Consider the following 23,591-nt stretch of genomic DNA (forward strand, 5'->3'; position numbering starts at 1 on the left):
GAGAAAGACAAAACTCCAATTCTTTCATGGTGTCTCCCTCCCAGTCTTTGTGACTGGTGTCCCTTGACATACGGTTAGTTCTACAGCGCCCAGAGAGGTTTGGCAGATGACTATCTTCAGAAAATGCCAAGGATCCATTAGAACAGCACTGATTGTGAGGGGAAAGCTTGTCAAGAATAGTGAGCGAGGGGAGAGCACTGTTGGGGGGGCATCTCTAAGGAGGTGCGAATTATCAGTCTGCAAAAAGGGGCGAGGACCCGCAAACCCATCTTTTGCTCCGAAAGCAAGGGAGGCAATAAGCTCTGGACCTTCAAAGGCGGCTGAGCTCCAACTCCTCTCAACCTCAGCCAGCACAGCCAGTGGCCAGGGAGAATGGGAAATTGGAATTCACCCTGGAGGGCTACAGGGTACCCACCTCTGCTTTGAAGTGTGAGGCTGGGTTTGCACAAATGGTCCACATACCTTGAGAGCCACCTTTCCTTTTCTTCTTGCCAAAGAACCTTCAGAAATGTCCCTGAACTTGAAATCCAGCCCACGATGCATTCAAGCGAAAGTGCAGAAAAACCACAAGTGCCCAGCACAGTCTTCTAGGAGAAATGTCACCTAGAAGTGTGAAATAAATTGAAGTGCTCTCCCATTCTGTATCCTAACCCAAAGTCACAGAATCCCTAAATATTCTGGAAGCTGCAGCTGCCCAGCTTTATGTAATTTCGTTACCCAAGTTGCTCACAGCACTTGAAATGATACAAGCTGATGGGCTTTTTAAAAATTAATGCATTGCTCCATCATCACTTCCACTCTCTGAGCATTTGCCCCTTTCAGATGTCTAAAGTGGGGGGGGGGGAGAGCTGAAACCCCCGCAGAGTTGCTGCAGAAGAGATTCCCCCCCCCCCATCCACTAGCCTTGCTGGCTGGGGCTGGCAGGAGTTGGAGTCAGCCACAATTGGGTTAAAAAAAAATCAAAAACATAAACCCTTTACTCAACAGCCTTCCTTTCTTCGAAGTTTTAATTTTTTTGCCTCCCACACAAAATTGAAGTAATTTCCACCTTCCAGCTGAAATCAGCAAAAGAGTTTCAAGTGAAAGCTTTGGAATAGCTCTATTCTTTTCTAAAAGGTGTGTCGTCCTCTTTCCTTCGCAAGGATGTGCTCCATGCTTGTAAAGCACCACGACCGCAGCATGCTATTAAAAACACAGGGAAACATACCCTGTCTGATGGCAAAAAAAGGGCTGTTTATGCCCCAGTCACTCTAAGCTGCTTCCAACATAGTATAAAACCACAACTGTACATCAAGCATTGAAAGCTTCCCGATACCTTGAAGGAGACGGCTCAGATATGAAGTCCGTAACATTTGTCAAAATAAAAATGTGCTCATCATATTTATTAGTAAAATTCAGAGCCTGATGGGCTCCCATTGTAAAGTATTTCCCCAGTTGCTCAGCACACTGATACGGAAGGCGGGGGCATGTCTTCTTCACCTCCTTCTTCGCTACAATATATCCATTTATTTCCAATTGTCAATGTCAAAAGGGACTAAAATCTATAAAATTCATAGAAAATCAACGTGCAAATTTGCTCAATTTCTCTAGGACTCCATGCACCTCCCCTGTCCTCCATAATCCCTCAAGCAAGGTGTCAAGTCCCTAATCCTGTCAAATCACTCTGCCAAGCCTTTCCTCTGGGCAATGCCAAGTGGCAGACTATGCATACATGGACCATTGTCTTCTCATCACCGGGACTCAGGATGTGCTTATCTGCGCATATCTCCAGCTCTGCATATTCCCCCCTCCCTCCTCCATATGTTAATCCTGTGTAACCCAACCTCTTCTTAATATATTCATGATGTAATCTGTGTAACCCAACCTCTTCTTAATGTATTCATGATGCAACTGGGATGTATTTTGCACTGTATTCTGGGACATGGAGGGAAGTTTCAAAAGTTCATGTCACCCCTTTCTCGCTGCTCAATCTTGCCTTGAACCTGTTGTGCAATAAACTTGGATCTTCTGCAGCTTGCTCCTGTCTCCGGCTGAGCTCATTTTCCTCCGCAGGGACCCGCGGACTTAGTCCGACGAGCTGGGTGGCAGAGCAGCCTTGCACCCAGATTTTGCCGTAACAACCTTTTTTGCGCACCTGCGGCAGGAGCTCCTACAAGTCCTTCGCACATTCCTCACAGGTGAGCATTTTCAGGGGCAAACCCTTTGCTTTAAGGTGCAATTGCAAAGAATGATTGCAACTTCCCTCAGTTCTGATCATTGGCCATGCTGGCTGCGGCTGATGGGACCTGGAATCCAAAACAGTCCGAATAAGATGCCCAAGACGCTCACAAGCACTTTCTTGTTTCCCTCTGAGCCCTGTATCTATCCTGCACTGCGTTTTGCCTAAGCCTGAGGTGCTTACTCAGTTAACCAGTTAGATTTTTAATCAACTAAAACGGTAGCCCCTTTCATTTGCCACCCCCCTAAAGGTGACAAGTCACCGAATCACAGAACTGTAGAGTTGGAAGGGACTGCAAGAGTCATCTCATCTTGGTCCAAGCCTTGCAGGCCCTTGGTGGTTTGATAAAGTTATGGTGCTCAACCCTGGCCACCCCCTCTTTTGTCCTGCCAAATCTAGAAGTCAGCTTGCCTTTCGTCTCCTGCTCTACAGCTGCATGTGAGAAATCTCCCCCCCCCCTCCCTGGGCCACACACCTGTTTGTTACAGCGCCTGCTATATTTAGGATCTCACTGTTCCACTCTCCTAGGGAAGCCCCCCTCAAGACCAGCAGCTGTTATTCATAGCAGCCAGTGCTCCAATGCATCTGCTTTGACAGCTGTGTGGCGGCACACTTGCCCAAGGGCTGAAGACGGTGCCCAGAGGCAGGCTGGCAAAGATGCCTGCAAGGAAGGAGCAGCAGCCCTCGGTAGGACGAGGCAGACCGCAAGATGTCCACAGGGAGCTTCTCAGCAGCTGAACTACATCAGCAGCTAGGACTCCGGGGCAACCATTGTGTGGACCAGGATGCCTTTCTGTTTGCCACCTGCCAGACTGGGCTTCACAAGTAGGCACCAATGCAGACTGGCAGAGGATTAAGAGGGACCTCATGGACCATCAAGTCACACCGCCTGCCAGCAGGAAGAAGCCTAAACTGTCACTAACCTTATTTTTATGCTGGTTTCTATAGACCTGGCCAGTGGCATGCTAATGTAAAGCAACTGCTGGATCCGGCCCATCCAGTCCAGTCCAGTCCAGCATCCTGTTCTCACAGTGGCCAACCAGAAGCATCTATTGGAAGGCCGCATGCAGAGCACTCTGTCCCTTTGTGATACCCAGCAGCTCATATTCAGAAGCATTTACAGTGGTACCTTGGGTTACATACGCTTCAGGTTACAGACTCCGCTAACCCAGAAATAGTACCTTGGGTTAAGAACTTTGTTTCAGGATGAGAACAGAAATTGTGCTCCGGCAGCACGGCAGCAGCAGGAGGCCCCATTAGCTAAAGTGGTGCTTCAGGTTAAGAACAGTTTCAGGTTAAGAACGGACCTCCGAAACGAATTAAGTTCTTAACCCGAGGTACCACTGTACTGCCTCTGACAGTGGAGGTGGAACATAACCATCACGGTTAGCAGTTACCAAAGGCCACAAACTCCACTCAACTGTTCTGTCTATTGCTGATGTCCAGGTTGCATGTGCTCAGCAGGAAATCCTCACTTAAGATCTATACATACAACAAGTGGTACCTGCAACAAAATGCTGTCGTGTGGGGTGCTCCTGTTTGGGATTCAAGCAGACCACGCCCTTTCCCTGAATATCCCCCTTCTTGCATACTTTCCTGCCCTTCATTCACTACCCAAAAAAAACATCTGGCACCATTCCATGCTAGCTGAGAAAATTAATTGGGCTGCTTTATCTTTTTTTTGTGGGGGGAATATTCCCTCTTAAATATTCTTCTTTATTTCTGCAAAAAACCCAAACCTGCTAATTCTAACACACACACCCCCAACACACACACTTTGCACGCAATGCAAGGACCTAGGTTTGGAGACTGAACATGCTAATAGTACTAGGATTCGGTCCACAAAGGTAACAAACAGACATGATTAACTGGGAGGCCCGTAAAACTCAGCCTTCGCAAGGGAGAGGGAGCAGCAGAGGCAGGCCAGCCGGGCTTGACAGACCCACCAGCTGGGTTACAGGCTCCTCCGAACAAACCCCACTTTGTCTGAAGCGCCTTGAGCCATGCGGAAGGATGAGATCACTGGCAAGAGGCGTCCGTCAGACAAGGGACCTTCTCACTCCCCTCCATCTCCTTCTGAGATGGAGAAAGGCGTAGGTAGGTGATGAGGGAAGAAGACCGGCTGAGCGCTGGCCCAGGGTTTGTGCAGGAGAGAAGCACTTGCTCCAGGGGGCAGTCATAGAATCGTAAAGTTGGAAGGGATCCTAAGGGTTGCAGGAATCTCAACTGAAGCATCCGTGACAGAGGGCCATCCAAGCTCTGCTTAAAACCCGCCAAGGAAGGAGAGCCCACAACCTCAACTGTTCCGCTGCCAATCAGATAGTAAATCAGAAAGTTCTTCCTGATGCTTAGTCAGCAGCAGCAGAAAACAAACTTGCTCCATCTTCCATGGGATAGTCCTTGAGACATCTGAAGATGGCTATTGTATCTACTCTCAGCCTCCTCTTCTCCAGGCTAAACATACTCAGCTCCCTCAACTCTTCCTCATAATCCTTGGTTTCCACTACTCTGATCATCTTTCTTACCCTTGTCTGCACACGTTCCAGCTTGTCAACATCCTCCTTAAATTGTGGCGCCCAGAACTGGACACAGTGTTCCAGGTGGGGTCTGACCAAGGCGGAATAGAGTGGGACTATTACTGGCCAAGAAAAAAACCTGTTTGGTGGATCTCTTCACACTGAGGCCTCATCCACACTTTGGGTGGGATTCAGCTAGGCTGCTGCATGCGTGGAATGACGTCCGTTCACACAAGGGCATCTCTCCTCCCTTCCACAGCCCCTAAACGTGCTCCAAAGGGGTGGGGAAACCTATGGAAAAGGATAATGGGCAAAGCATAAGGAGGGGAGAGGGGAGGCCTGCTGTGCAGAGGCCTCATTTTTGCCCCCATCCCTGCTTAGTGGCACTTTGAACTCCACCCTGCCCATTTAAAACCAATCTCTGGATGCCAGGATGGCAACTGTGCAGCGCTGCAACAAATGCTGCACATCTTGTGCTTCTGTGCTGTTGCGCGAGTCAGCTGGCTCACATGGCAGCAATCCTTCTTAGAATCATAGAATCATAGAGTTGGAAGAGACCACAAGGGCCATCGAGTCCAACCCCCTGCCAAGCAGGAAACACCATCAGAGCACTCCTGACATATGGTTGTCAAGCCTCTGCTTAAAGACCTCCAAAGAAGGAGACTCCACCACACTCCTTGGCAGCAAATTCCACTGTCAAACAGCTCTTACTGCCAGGAAGTTCTTCCTAATGTTTAGGGGGAATCTTCTTTCTTGTAGTTTGGATCCATTGCTCCGTGTCCGCTTCTCTGGAGCAGCAGAAAACAACCTTTCTCCCTCCTCTATGTGACATCCTTTTATATATTTGAACATGGCTATCATATCCCCCCTTAACCTCCTCTTCTCCAGGCTAAACATGCCCAGCTCCCTTAGCCGTTCCTCATAAGGCATCGTTTCCAGGCTTTTGACCATTTTGGTTGCCCTCCTCTGGACACGTTCCAGTTTGTCAGTGTCTTTCTTGAGGGTAAGAGAGTCTTATCTCGTGCCCCTTTGGGACATTTCCCCTTGCCCCACGCGGGATGCTTTTTAGGAATAAGGGGAGGGTGCCCTCTGCCGCCCTCCAAACAGCCTCTTCACCTTCTGCCCACCATGTAAGCCCCCAAACTGTCTGTGTCTTCTGGGGACTCAAAGAAAGAAGATGAGAGAGTTGCCCAGGTAGAAATGAGAAGTGTTTATTCACTTACAACAGCACAGAGCAAACAGCTCCTGTTGGCGTCTTTTTGGTTCAAGGGGCTAAAAATAGCAGGGAAAGAGGAACAGAGATAAGGTAGAATCACGGAGCCAGCAGAACAAAAAGCGAGAGAGAAACCATATATTTAAAGTGGTACGACACCAAACAGGCATGGCTTCGCCCTCCCAAAGAATCCTGGTTCTGGTTTGTTAAGGGTTCTGGGTGCTGTTGGGAGACCCCCTTCTTCCTCTGCACAGAACTACATTTCCCAGAGGGGTTAAACCATAAATAATCCTCTTCACCATTTGTTAACCATACCTGTTTAAATTGTGCATGCTTTTGCAACACAAATATAAAAGCATGCCAAATTAAAACAAGAACAGGCTTTTTAAACAGGTACAGTTAATAAATTATTATTATTATTAAAGGTAAAGGGACACCTGACCATTAGGTCCAGTCCTGACCAACTCTGGGGTTGCGGTGCTCATCTCGCTTTATTGGCCGAGGGAGCCGGCGTACAGCTTCTGGGTCATGTGGCCAGAATGACTAAGCCGCTTCTGGCGAACCAGTGCAGAGCAAGGAAACGCCGTTTACCTTCCCGCCGGAGCGGTACCTATTTATCTACTTGCACTCTGACGTGCTTTCGAACTGCTATGTTGGCAGGAGCAGGGACCGAGCAACGGGAGCTCACCCCGTCACGGGGATTTGAACCACCGACCTTCTGATCAGCAAGTCCTAGGCTCTATGGTTTAACCCACAGCGCCACCCGCGTCCCACATTATTATTAATACTATTTACTAAGTTTGTATACTGCCCTATACCTACAGGTATCAGGGCGGTTCCAGAATAAAATCACAATATAAAAACACAGAATACACAATCAAAATAAAAACAAGAACAACTCAACAACTCACCCCAACACAATTTAAAAGCGCACTGAATGTCAGTCAACCAAGGTAAAGGTAAAGGTACCCCTGCCCGTAAGGGCCAGTCTTGACAGACTCTAGGGTTGTGCGCCCATCTCACTTAAGAGGCCGGGGGCCAGCGCTGTCCGGAGACACTTCCGGGTCACGTGGCCAGCGTGACAAAGCCGCATCTGGCGAGCCAGCACAGCACACGGAAACGCCGTTTACCTTCCCGCCAGTAAGCGGTCCCTATTTATCTACTTGCACCCGGAGGTGCTTTCGAACTGCTAGGTTGGCAGGCGCTGGGACCGAGCAACGGGAGCGCACCCCGCTGCGGGGATTCGAACCGCCGACCTTTCGATCGGCAAGCCCTAGGCGCTGAGGCTTTTACCCACAGCGCCACCCGCGTCCCGTCAGTCAACCAAAGGCCTGGTTAAAGAGGAACCTTTTTGCCTGGCACCCAAAGGTATATAATGAAGGTGCCAGTGACTGGCCCAAGGTCACCCAGCTTCGTGGCTGAGAAGGGATTTGGTCTCTCTCAGGTCCTAATCAGACCCTCTAACCACTACACCACCTGAGAGAGTCTGCTTGCTGCTGCTAAAAAATATAATAACGCTCAATAGGTCTTTAAAAGGGAACTGGGCAAATGAATGGAAGGCAGGTCTATCAGCAACACAGCTAAATGAAACCTCCGTGTTCAGAGGCATTTACCTCTGAACAGCAACTGCCAAGCAGTGAGAGAGGAATGCCACCTTCAGGGCCTGCTCCTCATAGGCATCTCATTGGCTCCTCTGAGAAAGAGCAAGTGGAGCTTGGTGGCCCGACCCAGCCGGGCTTCGTTTTACATTTGCAAGAATATTCACGTTAGTAAGTCACCTGGTTCTGCACTCTGCGGTGAAGAGCAGGTGAGCTGGCCAGAAAAAAGGATGGGGGGGGGGAGCAGAGCTCAGACCCCCAAGGATCTGTGTTTTGATTTTAAAAATTAAAAACAAGAGTGAAGTTGTCAGTGGCGTTTGACAACATGATCGCAGCCAAGCAGGTTCCTAGACTAGGTGTCCACGTCAACAGCCAAAGTCCAGGCTCTCCGCCTTTGGCTCTGGGGAAAGAGATGGATTCATGCTGGAGCAGAAGACCTAGAGAAAGCTCTCACTGCAGGATTTCATTAAAGGTAAAGGTAAAGGTACCCCTGACCGTTAGGTCCAGTCGTGGACGACTCTGGGGTTGCACACTCATCTCGCTTTACTGGTCAAGGGAGCTGGCGTTTGTCCACAGACAGCTTCCGGGTCATGTGGCCAGCAGGACTAAGCCGCTTCTGGCAGCACACGGAAACGCCATTTACCTTCCCTCCAGAGTGGTACCTATTTATCTACTTGCATTTTGACGTGCTTTCGAACTGCTAGGTGGGCAGGAGCTGGGACCGAACAACGGGAGCTCACCCCTTCGCAGAGATTCGAACCGCCGACCTTCTGATCGGCAAGTCCTAGGCTCTGTGGTTTAGACCACAGCGCCACCCATGTCCCCTGCAAGATTTCATTACAAGCCCCCAAAGGCTTGCTGGCAACCAAGGGAGAGGCTTGAAGGCTTGCACACCCCATTCACTCAAAGCACACCCACACCCATTCAAAAATATTCCTGGGAACTACAATACCCAGCACCCTCAACTGTACATATAAGCCACAGAGCACCCAGCTTCCCCCAAATAATTCTGAGAGCTACAGTTTGCTAAGGGGGATGCGGGTGGCGCTGTGGGTTAAAGCCTCAGCGCCTAGGGCTTGCCGATCAAGAGGTCGGCGGTTCGAATCCCCGCGGCGGGGTGCGCTCCCGTTGTTCGGTCCCAGCGCCTGCCAACCTAGCAGTTCGAAAGCACTCTCGGGTGCAAGTAGATAAATAGGGACCGCTTACTGGCGGGAAGGTAAACGGCATTCCGTGTGCGACTCTGGCTCGCCAGAGCAGCGATGTCACGCTTGCCACGTGACCCGGAAGTGTCTCCGGACAGCGCTGGCCCCCGGCCTCTTGAGTGAGATGGGCGCACAACCCTAGAGTCTGTCAAGACTGGCCCGTACGGGCAGGGGTACCTTACAGTTTGCTAAGGGTGCTGGGAATTGCAGCTCCATTGAGGCAAACAAACCCTCCCAGGATCCTGTGTGTTTTCAGTGTGCTTTAAACACAAGGTGCAGCTGTGACCCCAGCGAGAGGGAAGAGCATGCTTTCACAACACAATTTTTGAATGTGGTTGCCAGCCTGAACTCCTATACCAGGAAATGCAAAAACGTCCCCATGGTAGCCTCCCGGGAGTGACGGCAGCTCAGAAAGCACCGTTTGTTCGGAATTAATCCCGGGCTTGTTAGGCTCGTCTTCTTCTTTGTCCAGTGGTTGATTTGTTTAAGAAATGCAGTTCAGTTTCACAAATTCAACACCACTTTAAAAAAAAAAAAAAAAAGTACCGTATTTTTCGCTCTATAAGACGCACCAGACCATAAGACGCACCTAGTTTTGGGAGGAGGAAAATAATAAAAAAAATATTCTGAATCCCAGAAGCCAGAACAGCAAGAGGGATTGCTGTGCAGCAAAAGCAGCGATCCCTCTTGTTGTTCTGGCTTCTGGGATAGCTGTGCAGCCTGCATTCGCTCCATGAGACGCACACACATTTCCCCTTACTTTTTAGGAGGGAAAAAAGTGAGTCTTATAGAGCAAAAAATACGGTATTTTTTTTTACCCTCACCCCACTCAAATTCCTGCTTGCCCTCTGGAAGCCCAGGTCCCTTGTCCCTTGCACAATGTGGCCCCCAGGCTGTGGGACTGAAATTGGTTTCCGAACCCAGGTTTAAGGACACTCTTAACCAGCTACTGCTACATGCACCAAACCATGGTTAAAGGGGAATAGGAGACAGGCTGCAACCAGTGTTTGAAATTAGCCAGGCATCAAGCGCATTTTGCACCTTGTTTTCGATCATTTGCGACCAGCTTAAGATGCCTGGGTGCCAGGCTAGAGCCTGACATCTTCACCATCTGGGGATCATAGTATCTGGACTGTTTTCACACACTAATTGCCCATATTGTAGAATTCTATCAGTTGTATTTTATCTGCACAATCGGAATGAATTTCTGGAACCAAACTGCTTTCGCTGTGCAGCCTGAGCAGGAGCAGTCACCCTTAAGAAAGAGTTCAGAATAGCCCAATATAGATGTGGTCTGTCCTCGGATCAAGTGACTTTTCTTTAAGTTCTCAAACCTAACTCAAGATTGACATCTGAACTGGCCAGATGTTTAACTGAGAATCAATCACAGTCAGTCCATCATTTGAAAAATTAGACTTTGGAGCCGTCTTACCCCAAACTGGCAACTAGACATTCCATTTTGGCGACTGCAATCTTGATTTAGAGCCATTTGACGCCTAGCTTAAATATCTGAGTTTTGAACACTGGCTGCATCATGGCTGCAGACCTGAAAGCATCGCTTCTTTGCTGGCCCACAGAGAAGGCATTCCTTATTCGGAAGGACAGTGGTTAGAACACATGCTTGGTATGTAGAAGGTCCCAGGTTTGATCCCCAGCAACTCTAGATAGGGCACTTTAAGCAATCCTGGCTTCCTCCAAAGAATTCTGGGAGCTGTAGCTCATTATGGCCCCTATTACCCACCAATAGCTACAATTCCCAGAGTGGTTTAACAATCACTTCCTCCTCCCAGGGAATTCTGGGAATTGCAGCTCTGGGAGGTGAATAGGAGCCTCTTAACAAACTCTCAGTGCCAATAACAAACTACAGCTCCCAGAATTCTTTGGGCGAAAGTGGTACTGTTTAGAGTGGTATCCTAGCACTTTGAATGCATGGTGCTGATGAGGCCAGTATTTAAAATGCTGGGAAACTACAGCCACTTGATATAGAGAAGACAACACTGAATGAGGTGGAACAATGGCCTGACTCTGAAGTGGGCAGCTGTTTCGTGGTTCTGCTGGGTCTCCCAGCGGCTTTTGATACCATCAACCATGGTATCTTTCTGGGCTCTCTAGGAGGGCTGGGAGTTGGGAGTTATGCAGTGGTTCCACTCCTTTTTTCTGGGTCAAGTCCAGAAAGTAGTGTGGGGTGTTTGGACCCCTGGGCACTGACTTGTGGGGTGCTTCTCCCCCATGCTTTTCAACATCCATATGAAGCCACTGGGAGAGATCATCAGGGGGTTTGGGCTGGGTGTTCATCAATATGCAGTTCCACCTCTCATTTAAATTGGAACCAGTGAAGGCAGTGATGGTCCTGTGTGGGTGTCTAGAGGCTGTTGGGGGGTGGATGGCAGTCAACAGATTGAAGTTGAATCCTGACAAGACAGAAGTACTGTTTTGGGGGGGACAGGGGGCGGGCTGGTGTGGAGGACTCCCTGGTCCTGAATAGGGTAACTGTGCCCCTGAAGGACCAGGTGCGCAGCCTGGGAGTCATTTTGGACTCACAGTTGTCCATGGAGGCGCAGGTTAATTCTGTGTCCATGACAACTGTCTACCATCTCCATCTGGTACGCAGGTTGAGACCCTACCTGCCCGCGGACTGTCTCACCAGAGTGGGACATGCTCTGATTCTCCTGCTTGGAATACTACAACGCACTCTACATGGAGCTACCTTTGAAGGTGACCTGGAAACTACAACTAATCCAGAATGCGGCAGCTAGACTGGTGACTGGGGGTGGCCGCCGAGACCATATAACACCGGTCTTGAAAGATCTTCATTGGCTCCCAGTATGTTTCCGAGCACAATTCAAAGTGTCGGTGCTGACCTTTAAAGACCTAAAAGGCCTCGGCCCAGTATACCTGAAGGAGCATCTTCACCCCCATTGTTCAGCCTGGACACTGAGGTCCAGCTCCGAGGGCCTTCTGGCAGTTTCTTCCCTGCGAGAAGCCAAGTTACAGGGAACCAGGCAGAGGGCCTTTTCAGCAGTGGCACCTTCCCTGTGGAACGCCTTCCCTTCACATGTCAAGGAGATAAATAACTATACAACTTTTAGAAGACATCTGAAGGCAGCCCTGTTTGGGGACGCTTATAATGCATGACATTCTGGTGTGCTATTGTTGTATTTTTGTATACCCTGTTGACAGATTGGCACTAATAATAATAATAATAATAATAATTCCAAGAATTCTTGGCAGGAGACCACCTGACCTCTGCTTAGAAACCTCCAGGGAAGGAGAGTCCACCACCATCTGCTATTTCAAGCAGAGGTCAATACCCCAGTAGAGATGAGGTTAACACCGGGCAGAGCTAGATCCTGCAGTCCAGGCCTGAGGGCCCCACCCTTGACAGCTGCTCTCAAAAATAGAGAACCACGCAGACTCATGAAATTGTTGGAGTTTGGTTCACCCCCCCCCCGAAGTGCACTGCAAGTTTGGGGGCAGCGCAGAGAGGGGGGTGAGAATAATCCTCCTGCCTTAGCGAACGAAAACTCTCCGTCTGCTAGGGATTAGGATAAACTCTTCCAAGCGAATGTGATTATTTCACATCTGGCTCCCAGGGAAGCCTTACGTTTTCTGCCTGGGGGGCATCTGGCAGAGCCTGGAGTGGGAGGCTGAGAGGATGGGAGCTGGGCAAGGGGGGGCACCTGACCAGCGGTGCTGGGAAGAGCCCGTGAATGAAGGCAGGAGAATGTCTGATAACACGCTGGACCAATGGGCCATCCATGCCAGTGTTGTCTACACTGACTGGCAGCAGCTCTCCAGATTTCAGATGAGGGTCTCTCTCAACCCTTCCAGGAGGAGCCAGGCACTGAACCCGGGACCTTCTGTATGCAAAGCAGATGCTCCACTGCTGAGCTATGGCCTTTTCCTCATGGAGACGGCCTGGCCCTTTAAAAAAAAAAAATCTAGGCCACAGAGTGCTTGTTTATAAATTTATATTCCATTCTTCCTCTCAGGGAGCCCAGGGCAGCAAACACAAACGTGACAAAACAATGCAATTAAAAATAAGATAAAAACATATTTTAAACCAATTTTTTAACATCTAAAAAACATGTAAAACAGTAACAAGTCATTTAAAGACATGTAGGGCAACAGTCTTTTAAAAATATATAAAGATACAACTAAAGGTGTTAATCAGGAATCTAGTGCGGTGCTTTAAAAAGCCCCCTATTGTAGCCTACTGTAGAAAAGTGAGGGGGGATTCTTATTATGCTATTTTTATTATTTACGGCCCTGGCCCTAAGGTCCAGGAAGAGGTTACACAAATTTAAAATGCAACATAAAAAACTGTTTTTAAAAAACCCCTTACAATCACAAGAAATGCAGTAATAGAAAACAGGGGGGCTCAAATTTACCTCCCTTCTTTTGTTCACCTTTGCCCTGCCCTCCCTTTGACCTGCGTCCCACTGGCCCCCCTCCAACCAGGAAGGGCTTAGGGCCCTCGTGGTGGAAAAGGCCCCCCAACCCTGCCCTAGCCTCTAGGAGTTCGCTTTTTTAAATTTTCTCTTCCACTTTTCATAACTGCTCTTCCTTCCTTTGCCAGATCTATTTTTAGGCCCTGCAAGACAGTCAAAGATTCTCTGAGCAGAGAGGGCAGCAGATGGAGCCCCAAAGCCCAGGATCAGCACAGCAGAGGGTGGCCGGAATGAGGGACCAGGGAACAGCCCTTACATCCCAATATAGCATTCCTGTTCCGAAACACAGCCTCCCTCCCTCCCCACAGGACAAAAACCAGGCCCTGTAGCCACAAAATGAACACATTTCCTCCATCTCTCCAAGTACTCTAACTCTGGACCATCTCATGAAGTTGAGATACTCAAGACAGACAAGACCTCCAGCTGGTGAGGGTCCCAATACACCACTCAAACCGTTGCAATCCTGCTATCCTCCAGCTGCTCCAAGCGGTGACAACTCTCATCTCCAGCCCCAAACGGCCAGGCTGACAGGGGAGGATGTGAGTAGCAGTCCCAAGCACCCAGCGGGCACCAGACTGGTAGCCAAGAAAAGTAGGCTTCTCGCTAGCCAAACTGCTGGGCCACATCACGCATAGTTCTCCCTACTGACGGGCAGCAATGGCTCTCCAGGTTTTCAGGCAAGGGGCTCCCCCAGCTCCCCCTGGAGTTGCCACTGGGGATCCGGCCCGGGGCTTTCTGCATACCACACAGCTGCTCCACCACTGAGCCATAGCCCAAGAGAGCATCTTATCGAAACAGGAGCAGGACTTGTGTGACTCTGGGAGGCCAGCCAGATTTGGAAAGCATCTTAAATCAGGGGTAGGCAACCTGAGGCCCGGGGGCCGGATGCGGCCCAAACGCCGTCTAAATCCAGCACATGGACAGTCCAGGAGTCAGTGTGTTTTTACATGAGTAGAATGTGCCCTTTCATTTAAAATGCATGTCTGGGTTATTTGTGGGGCCTGCCTGGTGTTTTTACATGAGTAAAATGTGTGCTTTTATTTAAAATGAATCTCTGGGTTATTTGTGGGGCATAGGAATTCATTCATTATTTTTTTTCCAAAATATAGTCCAGCCCACCACATGGTCTGAGGGACAGTGGACCGGCCCACGGCTGAAAAAGCTTGCTGACCCCTGAGCAAGACCGACACTCCACCCCATGTTGCTGCAAAAGCAGACTGTGGAAGTGTGCTCTGGCTGGAAATCTTAGGAGCCAAATTTTAAAAGTCCTGGGTTGTAACAGGTATAAATAAAAGGAAATTTATCTAACACATATAGTACAAAAATTCACAAAGCTAAAGGGCAGAGGGAGAGAGAAATGGGTATAATTTGTGCTGGCAAACTCTCTCTCTGCCTTTGAGAAAGGGCATCTGGTTCAGACTTGATCCTTCAGCTCCTTTCTGATTCTCCCCTGCTATGCCAAGTGGCCTAACGGGACAGGGAGAAATCCTGATACAAGAGAGAGAGGGGTTCCCGGGTGGGGGGAGGTAAATGCAAGAATGACTCATGGTCTTGGGAGCAAGGATGGAGAAGCCACTATTGGGGAGAGGGATTCCACCCTATGGTGGCACAACAAGTTGTGCAGTTCAACTTGGCGCTGAGGCCCTTGTGCAACAAACTTGCTTCCCCCCGCCCCGCCAAACTTTTTGCAATAAAGGAAATTTACAGGGAGACGCACTGGAAAGTGTGGGATAACCCTTGTTTTGATGTGACGGAATCTAACTCCCCTGCAAACAATTCTGAAAGAATGTGCAATAAAGAATCTTCCTAACAACGCAATCACTCAATTCTGCATTGCATCCTCTTCCCTTTAAGGAGCAAATCTGGGCACGTTGTTTTGGAAGGAGCATCTTGAGAGCTTCTCCCCATGTGGCACAGCAGACACAGTACCTGGAGACCTTGGCCCAAATCCCCACTCGGCCACAAAGCTCATTGGGCAACCTTGCGACAGTACTAACCCTCAAGCCTACCTTACAAGGTTGTTGAGAGGAGAGGAAAGGAGTGCAACTGGGCTCCTTGGAGGAAGGTAAAATGTAAAAGGGGGACATAATAAATGCTGCCTGTGAAATACAGTGCTTAAGAGCAGACTCTGCTCCTGGGACAGCAAGACAAGAATAACTCAGACAAGAGCATGTGCAGAGTGCCTCTCTTTCATCCCTGAACAACAGCTGGCTCCCTAATACTGGAGATTAGAATACCTTCCAGGCAAATAAGGGCTGCCCCCCCCCCCAAGCACCTCTTACAAACAAATGTACAAATAACGAAGCGTATTCCAGCTGGATGAGAAGCTGGCACACAGCCAAGCTCCTTATTCGAGGTCAGGCTGTTTGGTCCACCTAGCCCAGTACAGTCTGCTCTGAATGGTAGCAGCTCTCCAGGGTTTCATGCACAGACCTTTCTGATCACCTGCTACCAAAGCATTTTAAGTCAGAGGTTGGGAGTCACTTCACCTGGCCCTCAGGACTCTTCCTAAGCCTTACCAGCCCTCCTTCACAATCTCTGCAAGTGTTGTTGCCCAGGAGGAATTTGCCCCCAAACTCTGAGAATGCCTATGAGTTGCCTGGAGGGAGGAGCATGTGTGTGCAGATGTCAAGGCAATAAACAACTATTTTACTTTTTAAAGCCAACTGAAGGCGGCCCTGTTTAGGGAAGTTTTTAATGTCTGACGCTGTATTGTTTTTAATATTCGGTTGGAAGCCGCCCAGAGTGTCTGCGGAAACCCAGCCAGATAGGCGGAGTATAAATAATACAGTCATACCTCGGGTTGAATATGCTTCAGGATGAGCACTTTTGGGTTGCGCTCCGCGGCGACCCGGAAGTAACGGAGCGTGTTACTTCTGGGTTTCGCTCAAAATTACGTCCCGCGCATGCGCGGAAACAGAGAATCACGACCCGCACACGTGCAGTCGCGGGTTGCGTTTGCTTCAGGATGCGAAATGGGCTCCGGAACAGATCCCATTCTCATCCTGAGGTACTACTGTAATAATAAATTATCTCCTGGTATGTCCCACAGAAGAACTTACGGTCTGCAAATAAAAATATCCTGAAGATCCCAGGCCTCAGAGAGGTTAGGCTGGCCTCAACTAGAGCCAGGGCCTTCTCGACCGCAGCTCCAATCTGGTGGAATGTTCTGTCACAAGAGACTAGGGCCCTGCAGGACCTGACATCTTTCCGCAGGGCCTGTAAGACAGAGCTGTTCCACCAGGCCTTTGGTCAGGGCGCAGCCTGACCCCCTCCTCTGGCAATCTGCACAGAATCTTACTTAATGGTTGCCATCAATTTGAATTTAATTAATTTTTATAATGAAAGGTTTTTAGAATGTTGGATTATTTTGATTGTTGTTAGCCGCCCTGAGCCCAGCTTTGGCTGGGGAGGGCGGGGTATAAATAAAATTTATTATTATTATTATTATTATTATTATTATTATTATTATTATTTGCAAAGCAAGCCTATTGTCCAAAAAGGTAAGGTTACATAGAATTTTAAAGTTGAAAGCGACTCCAAAGGGCCATCGAGTCCAACCCCCTGAAATGCAGGAATCACAACTAAAGCATCCGAACTCTGACATCCAACCAATCTCTGTCACGACACTCACCTCTGCCCCTGGTTGGGCCCACCGCTATCAGCATATGGCCCCTGGGTGGCCGCCCATCAATGAAGGTGGGGAGGAGGTACCCCACCCCTGTCTGAATGGGAGATGCCAGCAGGGATCAAAGTGGGGCCCCTTTGCATGCCAAGCAGGTGTTCTGTACCCACTACCATCCCTCCGACACAGCCCTGGCCCTGCCCAACCCCACTCCCTCCCTCCCTCCCTCCGCTGCTGTTGCTGCTCTCTTCCAATTACCTGTCAAGGCAGACATGACCAGCTGGAGGACCAGGTGGGAAGGAAAAGCCTCACCTGCCACCACTCCCCATCGCCCTCCAGGCTGCGCCTGCCCTTCTGCACAAGCCTCGAAGCCCCATGCAGCCGGCCTCCTCTCCCACTTTCTGCCGATTCAGAGCCTGCAGCCATCAAGGCAAAGAGCAACAGCGGCCCCGCCAGTTCGCTCCCCGTTTGGGTAGCGCCCAGCATTCACCGGGTCCATGTGGCGGAGGAGGAGGAGGAGGAGCGCTGCGTCGTGGGGCCTAGCCAGCGGCTTCTCGGCCAACTTGAATTACAGATGAATTTTTAAAGGAAGAAAGAGGGATGGAGGTGGGCTGGGAAGAGCAGCAGCAGCAGCAGCAGGGGTGGATCTTGAAAAAAGAGGGGAGAAAAAGGAAGGAGCACTTACAAGACCAGAACAGAAGCTGAGAAGCATCTTGTGTTATATAACAAGTGGAGCAAGGAACCAAGGATACATGACAACTGTCGGGGTGCACTTGGAAGACGGCGCCGCTTCAGACACACACACACACACACACACACACACACTCACATCCTCTTCTCTCTTGCGGCTCTGGGGAGGGGGGAAGGTGGGGGAAGGGAGAGCAGGCGGGAAGCAGCAGAGAGCCTGCCTGCCTGCAGCAGCCGCGGCAGAAAAGCTGAAACTGCGGTAAGCCAGGATTCTCACGCCGCCCGCCAGTTCTCCGGAAACCCACAGGGACCAGCTCCACGGCAACTGCCCACGTCCGCCAGGGGTGGTTTCAAAGAGCCGTTCGCCGCCGCCACAAGCATGCACACACCAGGATGGTAGAGTTGGAAGGGGTCTCCAGAGGCCATCCGGCCCAACCCCCTGCAATGCAGGAATCAGAGCTAAAGAATCCCTGGCAGAGGACTGCTTAAAAGCTCTCCAAGGAAGGTTCCTGCCCTCAGGAGCAGCAGAACACAAGCCGGCTCAACCTTCAGCCCTACAGACATTGGAAAGTGGTTCCCATATCTCACTCTCTCACACACATTCTTCCATGTTGCAAGTGGCCAGCTCACTCAGGCTGGACTCTCACCCCCAGGCCCAATCCAAAGAGAGGCTCTTCCTCAATATGGTGGGGAGGGGAGAATAGAATAATGGCAATTTCACCTGCAAGCCTTTGGTTCTATTTCCAAAGCTGCAGCAGGATCCAACATCCGCTGAAACTTGCCAAATTGCTAAGGATTAAGAGCGAATCAAATCTGCAATTTTACCTTATTTTTTGTGGTGGCAGGGGAGCCAGGATAGGGGAGAGGGGAATGGAAGGAAGAACACAGAGCACTAAAAGGGAAGAGAAACGGTAGATTTTGCATAAAAAACCAACAACAGCCCAGTGTGCTTTCCTTGATTCCAAAGGGGGAAAAATATGCATGGCTTGGCAGGAATTATTGTTCTTATTGTATTTCCTCAGTGCCGCAGCAAAAGGGGTCCATGCGATAAGCTAAAAGGAGGGATTTTATTGTCCTGGAGGAGTGACTGAAGACCCCAAGCAGGCAGAGGTTTGGAAAATGAACTCTGGCCGTGATAATAAAGGTGCATAAACTCCTTGGGAGGGTCAAGTGGAATGAACTGTTAGCTCAGAGGCAGAGTCGCTGCTTGGCATGCAGAAGAACCCGGGTTCAAGCCATGGCTGCGTGTCCAGGTGGGGCTGGAAGACACCCTGTCGGAAACACTGAGACCTGAAGAACTGCTGCCTGTCAGTGTGGACAATATGGAGCTTAAGGGGCCAGTGGTCTGACTCAGGGTCAGGCACCTTCCTGGGTTGGCAAAGGCTGGCCTTGGCCAAAGTCAGCTGAGCAATGACTTGAACCCAGCTCTCCCTGACCCTGGCTGCCCACTAAGGAAGAGGCTTTTGCCACTAGGGACTGCTACTGCCCCCATCCTGACATTTAGTTTTCATTTTTATTGATGGCATTTATTGGACAGTTTAACCAGGTCTTTGGCTGATAAACATCCTATCACCTTTTAAATGTGCTTGTGGGAGGGGTGGTTCCCCCCTTTTTTCGATTTGGTTTTATTGTGTATTTTGTGTTTTTATATTGTATTTTTACCTTGTGATCAACGGATGAAGGGTGGTATATAAATTTAATAAATAAATAAAATACAAATTTATATCCCACCTGCCCTACAAGGAGCTCAGATAAAATGCAGCGAACATGTGACTGCTAGGGGAATCCAGGAGAGTGGGGTGTGGTGGAAGGGTCCAATCCTTCCCACCCGCAAACATACTTTTCATGTGCTAAATTGCCATGCACCCTGTGAGCTCTGTTTCAGAAAGAAACTGCAAGCACAGATAAGGACTTTTGGGATATTTTGTTCCAAATTTCCTGGTGTCAGTAGCAAGCTTTAAGTCATTTGCTTGCCTTAATAAGAAAATATCCATGTTTGGATGTGTGGCATTCACACAGAGATCTGCATGTGGTTCTGTTTAGAGCATGGGTAGGCAAACTAAGGCCAGTGGGCCAGTTCAGGCCCAATTGCCTTCTGGATCTGACCCATGCACGGTCCAGGAATCGCCACGTGGATCGCCAGCTCACACGTTCCTTCCCTCTCCCTCCCTCGGCTGCGGCCATGCCACCTCCTCCCTCCCTCCCTCCTTTTGGCTTCTCCCTGCCCTGCCTAGAGGAGGAAGGGGGCTGGGCTTTGTTGGTGCCAGCAACAGCAGTGCTCCAGCGGTTGCCATTTTAAGCAGCCCCTCTCCAGAGCCCTTTCACGTACCACTCATCCCCCCCCCCCACTGCCGCCGCCACCAGCTCCTGCTGCTCACAAGAAACAGGTAAGCAGCCACCAGGGCTCGTGGTGCTCTTGCATCACCCCCCCCCCCAATATAGTCTGGCCCCCCACAAGGTCTGAGGGACAGTGGACCGGCCCCCTGCTGAAAACGTTTGCTGACCCCTAGTTTAGAGTATATCTAGAATGCTGTTAGGGATGCGAGTGGCGCTGTGAGGGATGCGGGTGGCGCTGTGGGTAAAACCTCAGCGCCTAGGGCTTGCCGATCGAAAGGTCGGCGGTTCGAATCCCCGCGGCGGGGTGCGCTCCCGTTGTTCGGTCCCAGCGCCTGCCAACCTAGCAATTCGAAAGCACCCCTGGGTGCAAGTAGATAAATAGGGACCGCTTACTAGCGGGAAGGTAAACGGCGTTTCCGTGTGCGGCTCTGGCTCGCCAGAGCAGCAATGTCACGTTGGCCACGTGACCCGGAAGTGTCTGCGGACAGCGCTGGGCCTCGGCCTCTTGAGTGAGATGGGCGCACAACCCTAGAGTCTGTCAAGACTGGCCCGTACGGGCAGGGGTACCTTTACCTTTACCTCACAGAGGTGAACCGGGTGCCCACTCATGTGTCTTCACCGATGCCCTGAAGAGGGCCTTTCCTTCCCATTTCCCCAGGTTTCCTCTCCTTTTAAATGTCAACTCTTGCTTTATTCTGTCTTGTGTATTTAATGCTACTTTCACCAACTTGCTATTTTAAGCTTATTTTCACATATTACTTTCATCTGCTTTCTAATGGACGGTTTGCCAACATGGGGGTGACGTTCATGTCTTTCCCCTGGTGCCCACAAAGTCTCTGAACCTTCTCTTTTTCACTGCCCCCTCGGTATGAGTGGTTACCCTTTCTTCCTTTGAGAAAAACCCTGGAACTGAATGAGGAAGTTGGAGCAGTGACCGTCTCCTCTCCCACTTCCCTCTTCCAGCTCTATGCACTTTCCAAGGCTTCAATTACCGTAACTCTACTCCAGCACCCAGAGGGCATGGCACCCACTCAAAAATCCAAATGGACCTGAAAAGGTAGACAATCCCCGTTTATCATAAGCTACTGAGATAAATTCACTGAAGGGCAAAGTCTCAGTAATATAACTTGATGGAAGGGCAAAGGTTTGTTTTTTTTAATGTATTTTTATTAAAGATTTTCTTGGTTTACTAAAGTATGTGCAATGTCTCTCTCTCCCCCCCCCCCAGTAAAATTTTCTACAGATCAGTTTCATTTGTTGAGACATTAGGAAGAAAAGGGGGGAAAAGGTGGAAGGGCAAAGTTAAAGTCTGAATAATAAATAACATTTATTTAATAAAATTGTTTAACAGATGTTTCTTCCTCAGTATGAGTCACTCAAGGTTTCTTGCAACAAAATCCAACACTTGTCAACATTTTGGGTGTCATTGATCCCATGCTCTGGAACACTATTCCAGCAAAGATTCGGCAGAAATCCTCGCTTTTGTCTTGGTAACAAGCCTTTGCAGCTGTTTATGCTTTTAGTTTTGATTAGGCAGTCATCTTAATGATAATCTGCATTTTTATTTTTTAAATGGTGTTTCACATTTTAAATTTGCACACTGCCCTTATATTTTATGGTATGGCAAGACAGTAGTATTTATAAATACACACACAGTCAAAACCCAACAGATCATACCAATCAAAGTAACAAACAGGGAACAAGAAAATGTCAGGAAAAATATAATAAACTGGAGCTTTTGTTTTATTTTAATTTAGCAAAGCCCTTGTTTTTAAGTAAACAATTTATGACTGTAAAAAAGAGCATGAGAAGCAACATTCCTTACGTCACAACTAGACTAATATTTTGTTTTTCAAAAAAGATGGTGCCTGCAACAGAATGTTGCAGTGTGTAGTGTTCCCGTCCAGGGCCAACCATGCCCTTTACCAAGGAACTCCATTCCATCCTCCCATCCAGGTTTCCTGTTGTGGTTTCCCCCCTCCTATCCAACAATCAGTATTCCAAGCATGCACAGTTCTAATGGGGGAGGGGCTTCCCCTCCTCAAGGGTTTTCCTTAAATATTTTGCATTTCTGTAAACCTTGGGATTCCCCTCACCAAAGTCTGTTGACACCTCCCTTCTTGAGCATGGATGGCCCAGCTTTATCCATATAAGCACATGTATGGGTGAGGTAAAGGGACCCCTGACTGTTAAGTCCAGTCACGGACGACTCTGGGGTTGCGGTGCTCATCTCGCTTTACTGGCCGAGGGAGCCGGGTTACAGCTTCCAGGTCATGACCGGTGAACCAGAGCAGCGCACGAAAACACCGTTTACCTTCCTGCCGGAGCGGTACCTATTTATCTACTTGCACTTTAACGTGCTTTCAAATTGCTAGGTGGGTGGGAGCTGGGACCGAGCAACGGGAGCTCGCCCCGTCACGGGGATTCGAACCGCTGACCTTCCAATCGGCAAGCCCTAGGCTCTGTGGTTTAGACCACAGCGCCACCCGTGTCCCCTATTTAAAGGGTGAGTTCACTATTAAGTAAGCTAACAGGATGCTGTTTTTCTCAAGGGCAGATTTGCCAGTCCAAAAAACCTACAATGCCGGCTCTGCGCACCTGGTAGCCTCCAGCCAACAAAGTTGATGATTTTGTTTCTGTTGCTGCTTTTACGCAGCCCAGCAACTTGCAAAGGGAGCCGAGTGCATTTGGTCCTCGTATCTCTGAGCCATTTCAAAATTAAATTTTGACTCAGTCTAATTGGCAAGTAATTTAATTGCCTATAAACAAAAATACAGGAAACTCACCCTCTAGTCAAGGAATAGAGTGCTCTGACGCTGGGTAGGAGACAGCGTATTCTTTCACATAAAATTAGTGCTTGGATGCTTATCTTACATGCAGTAAAGGGCCCAGGTTTTGCTACGCCACAAGTGTCTAGACCGTAATCTAAAAATCTGCCAACTCTCAATCTCATGGCGCTGCAGGCTTCCTAGCACTGGCAGGACTCAAACGAGCATTAATCTCGTTCTGTCCTCTCCACTACTTAGTCAAATGTTCCAAGAGAACACAGAATTGTGGAGTTTGAAGGGACTCCATCTAGTCGAATCCCCTGTAATAATAATAATAATAATAATAAAAAAATTTATTTATACCCCGCCCTCCCCAGCCAAAGCTGGGCTCAGGGCGGCTAACAACAATTAAAACAATCAACATTCTAAAAACCTTTCACTATAAAAATTAATCAAAATCAAATTGATGGCAACCATTAAGCAAGATTCTGTGCAGATTGCCAGAGGAGGGGGTCAGGCTGCGCCCTGACCAAAGGCCTGAAATCACAACTAAAAAATCCCTGACAGATGGCCATCTAACCTCCACTGTTGAATGGTTCTTACCCTCAGAATGCTCTTCCTAGAGTTTAGTCAGAAGAACTTCCTTTCTTGGAATGTGAACCCTCCAGGAACAGGAGAAAGCAAGTTTGCTCCCTCTTCCACGTGACAGCCCTTAAGATACTTAAAGATGGCTATCTTATCTCCTCTCAGTCTCCTCTTCTCCAGGCTAAACATACCCAACTCTTTCCACTGTTCCTCATTAGGCTTGGTTTCCAGACCCTTGATCACCCAGCTTGTCAATATCCTCTGTAAATTGTGGTGCCCAGTCCTGGACATAGGACTCCAAGAGGGATATGAACAAGGCAGGATAGGGTGAAACTGTGGTTTCTCTTAATCTGGACACTATACTTTTATTGATGCAGCTTAGAATTGCATT

At 49.1% G+C, this 23,591-nt stretch overlaps 1 protein-coding gene across 17 annotated transcripts in view; it reads right to left on the reverse strand.

The window, feature by feature from the left end:
- Positions 1-23,591, reverse strand: part of CSK (C-terminal Src kinase) — a 73,236-nt gene that overhangs the window by 27,207 nt on the left and 22,438 nt on the right. For 2 of the 17 annotated variants that reach the window (XM_083399053.1, XM_083399068.1), the window contains exon 1: positions 17,509-17,550. The exons of 12 other annotated variants lie outside the window; for them this stretch is intronic. In XM_083399053.1, the coding sequence (XP_083255179.1) occupies positions 17,509-17,535 (27 nt within the window). In that variant the 5' untranslated portion in view covers positions 17,536-17,550. Of the gene's footprint in view, positions 1-462; positions 559-17,135; positions 17,325-17,508; positions 17,551-23,591 lie in introns of those variants that run through there. 3 more of the 17 variants (XM_083399061.1, XM_083399052.1, XM_083399066.1) reach the window with 2 other exon arrangements.

This window comes from Podarcis tiliguerta (genome assembly GCF_965153285.1).
Source record: "Podarcis tiliguerta genome assembly, chromosome: 9".
Lineage (NCBI taxonomy): Eukaryota > Metazoa > Chordata > Lepidosauria > Squamata > Lacertidae > Podarcis > Podarcis tiliguerta.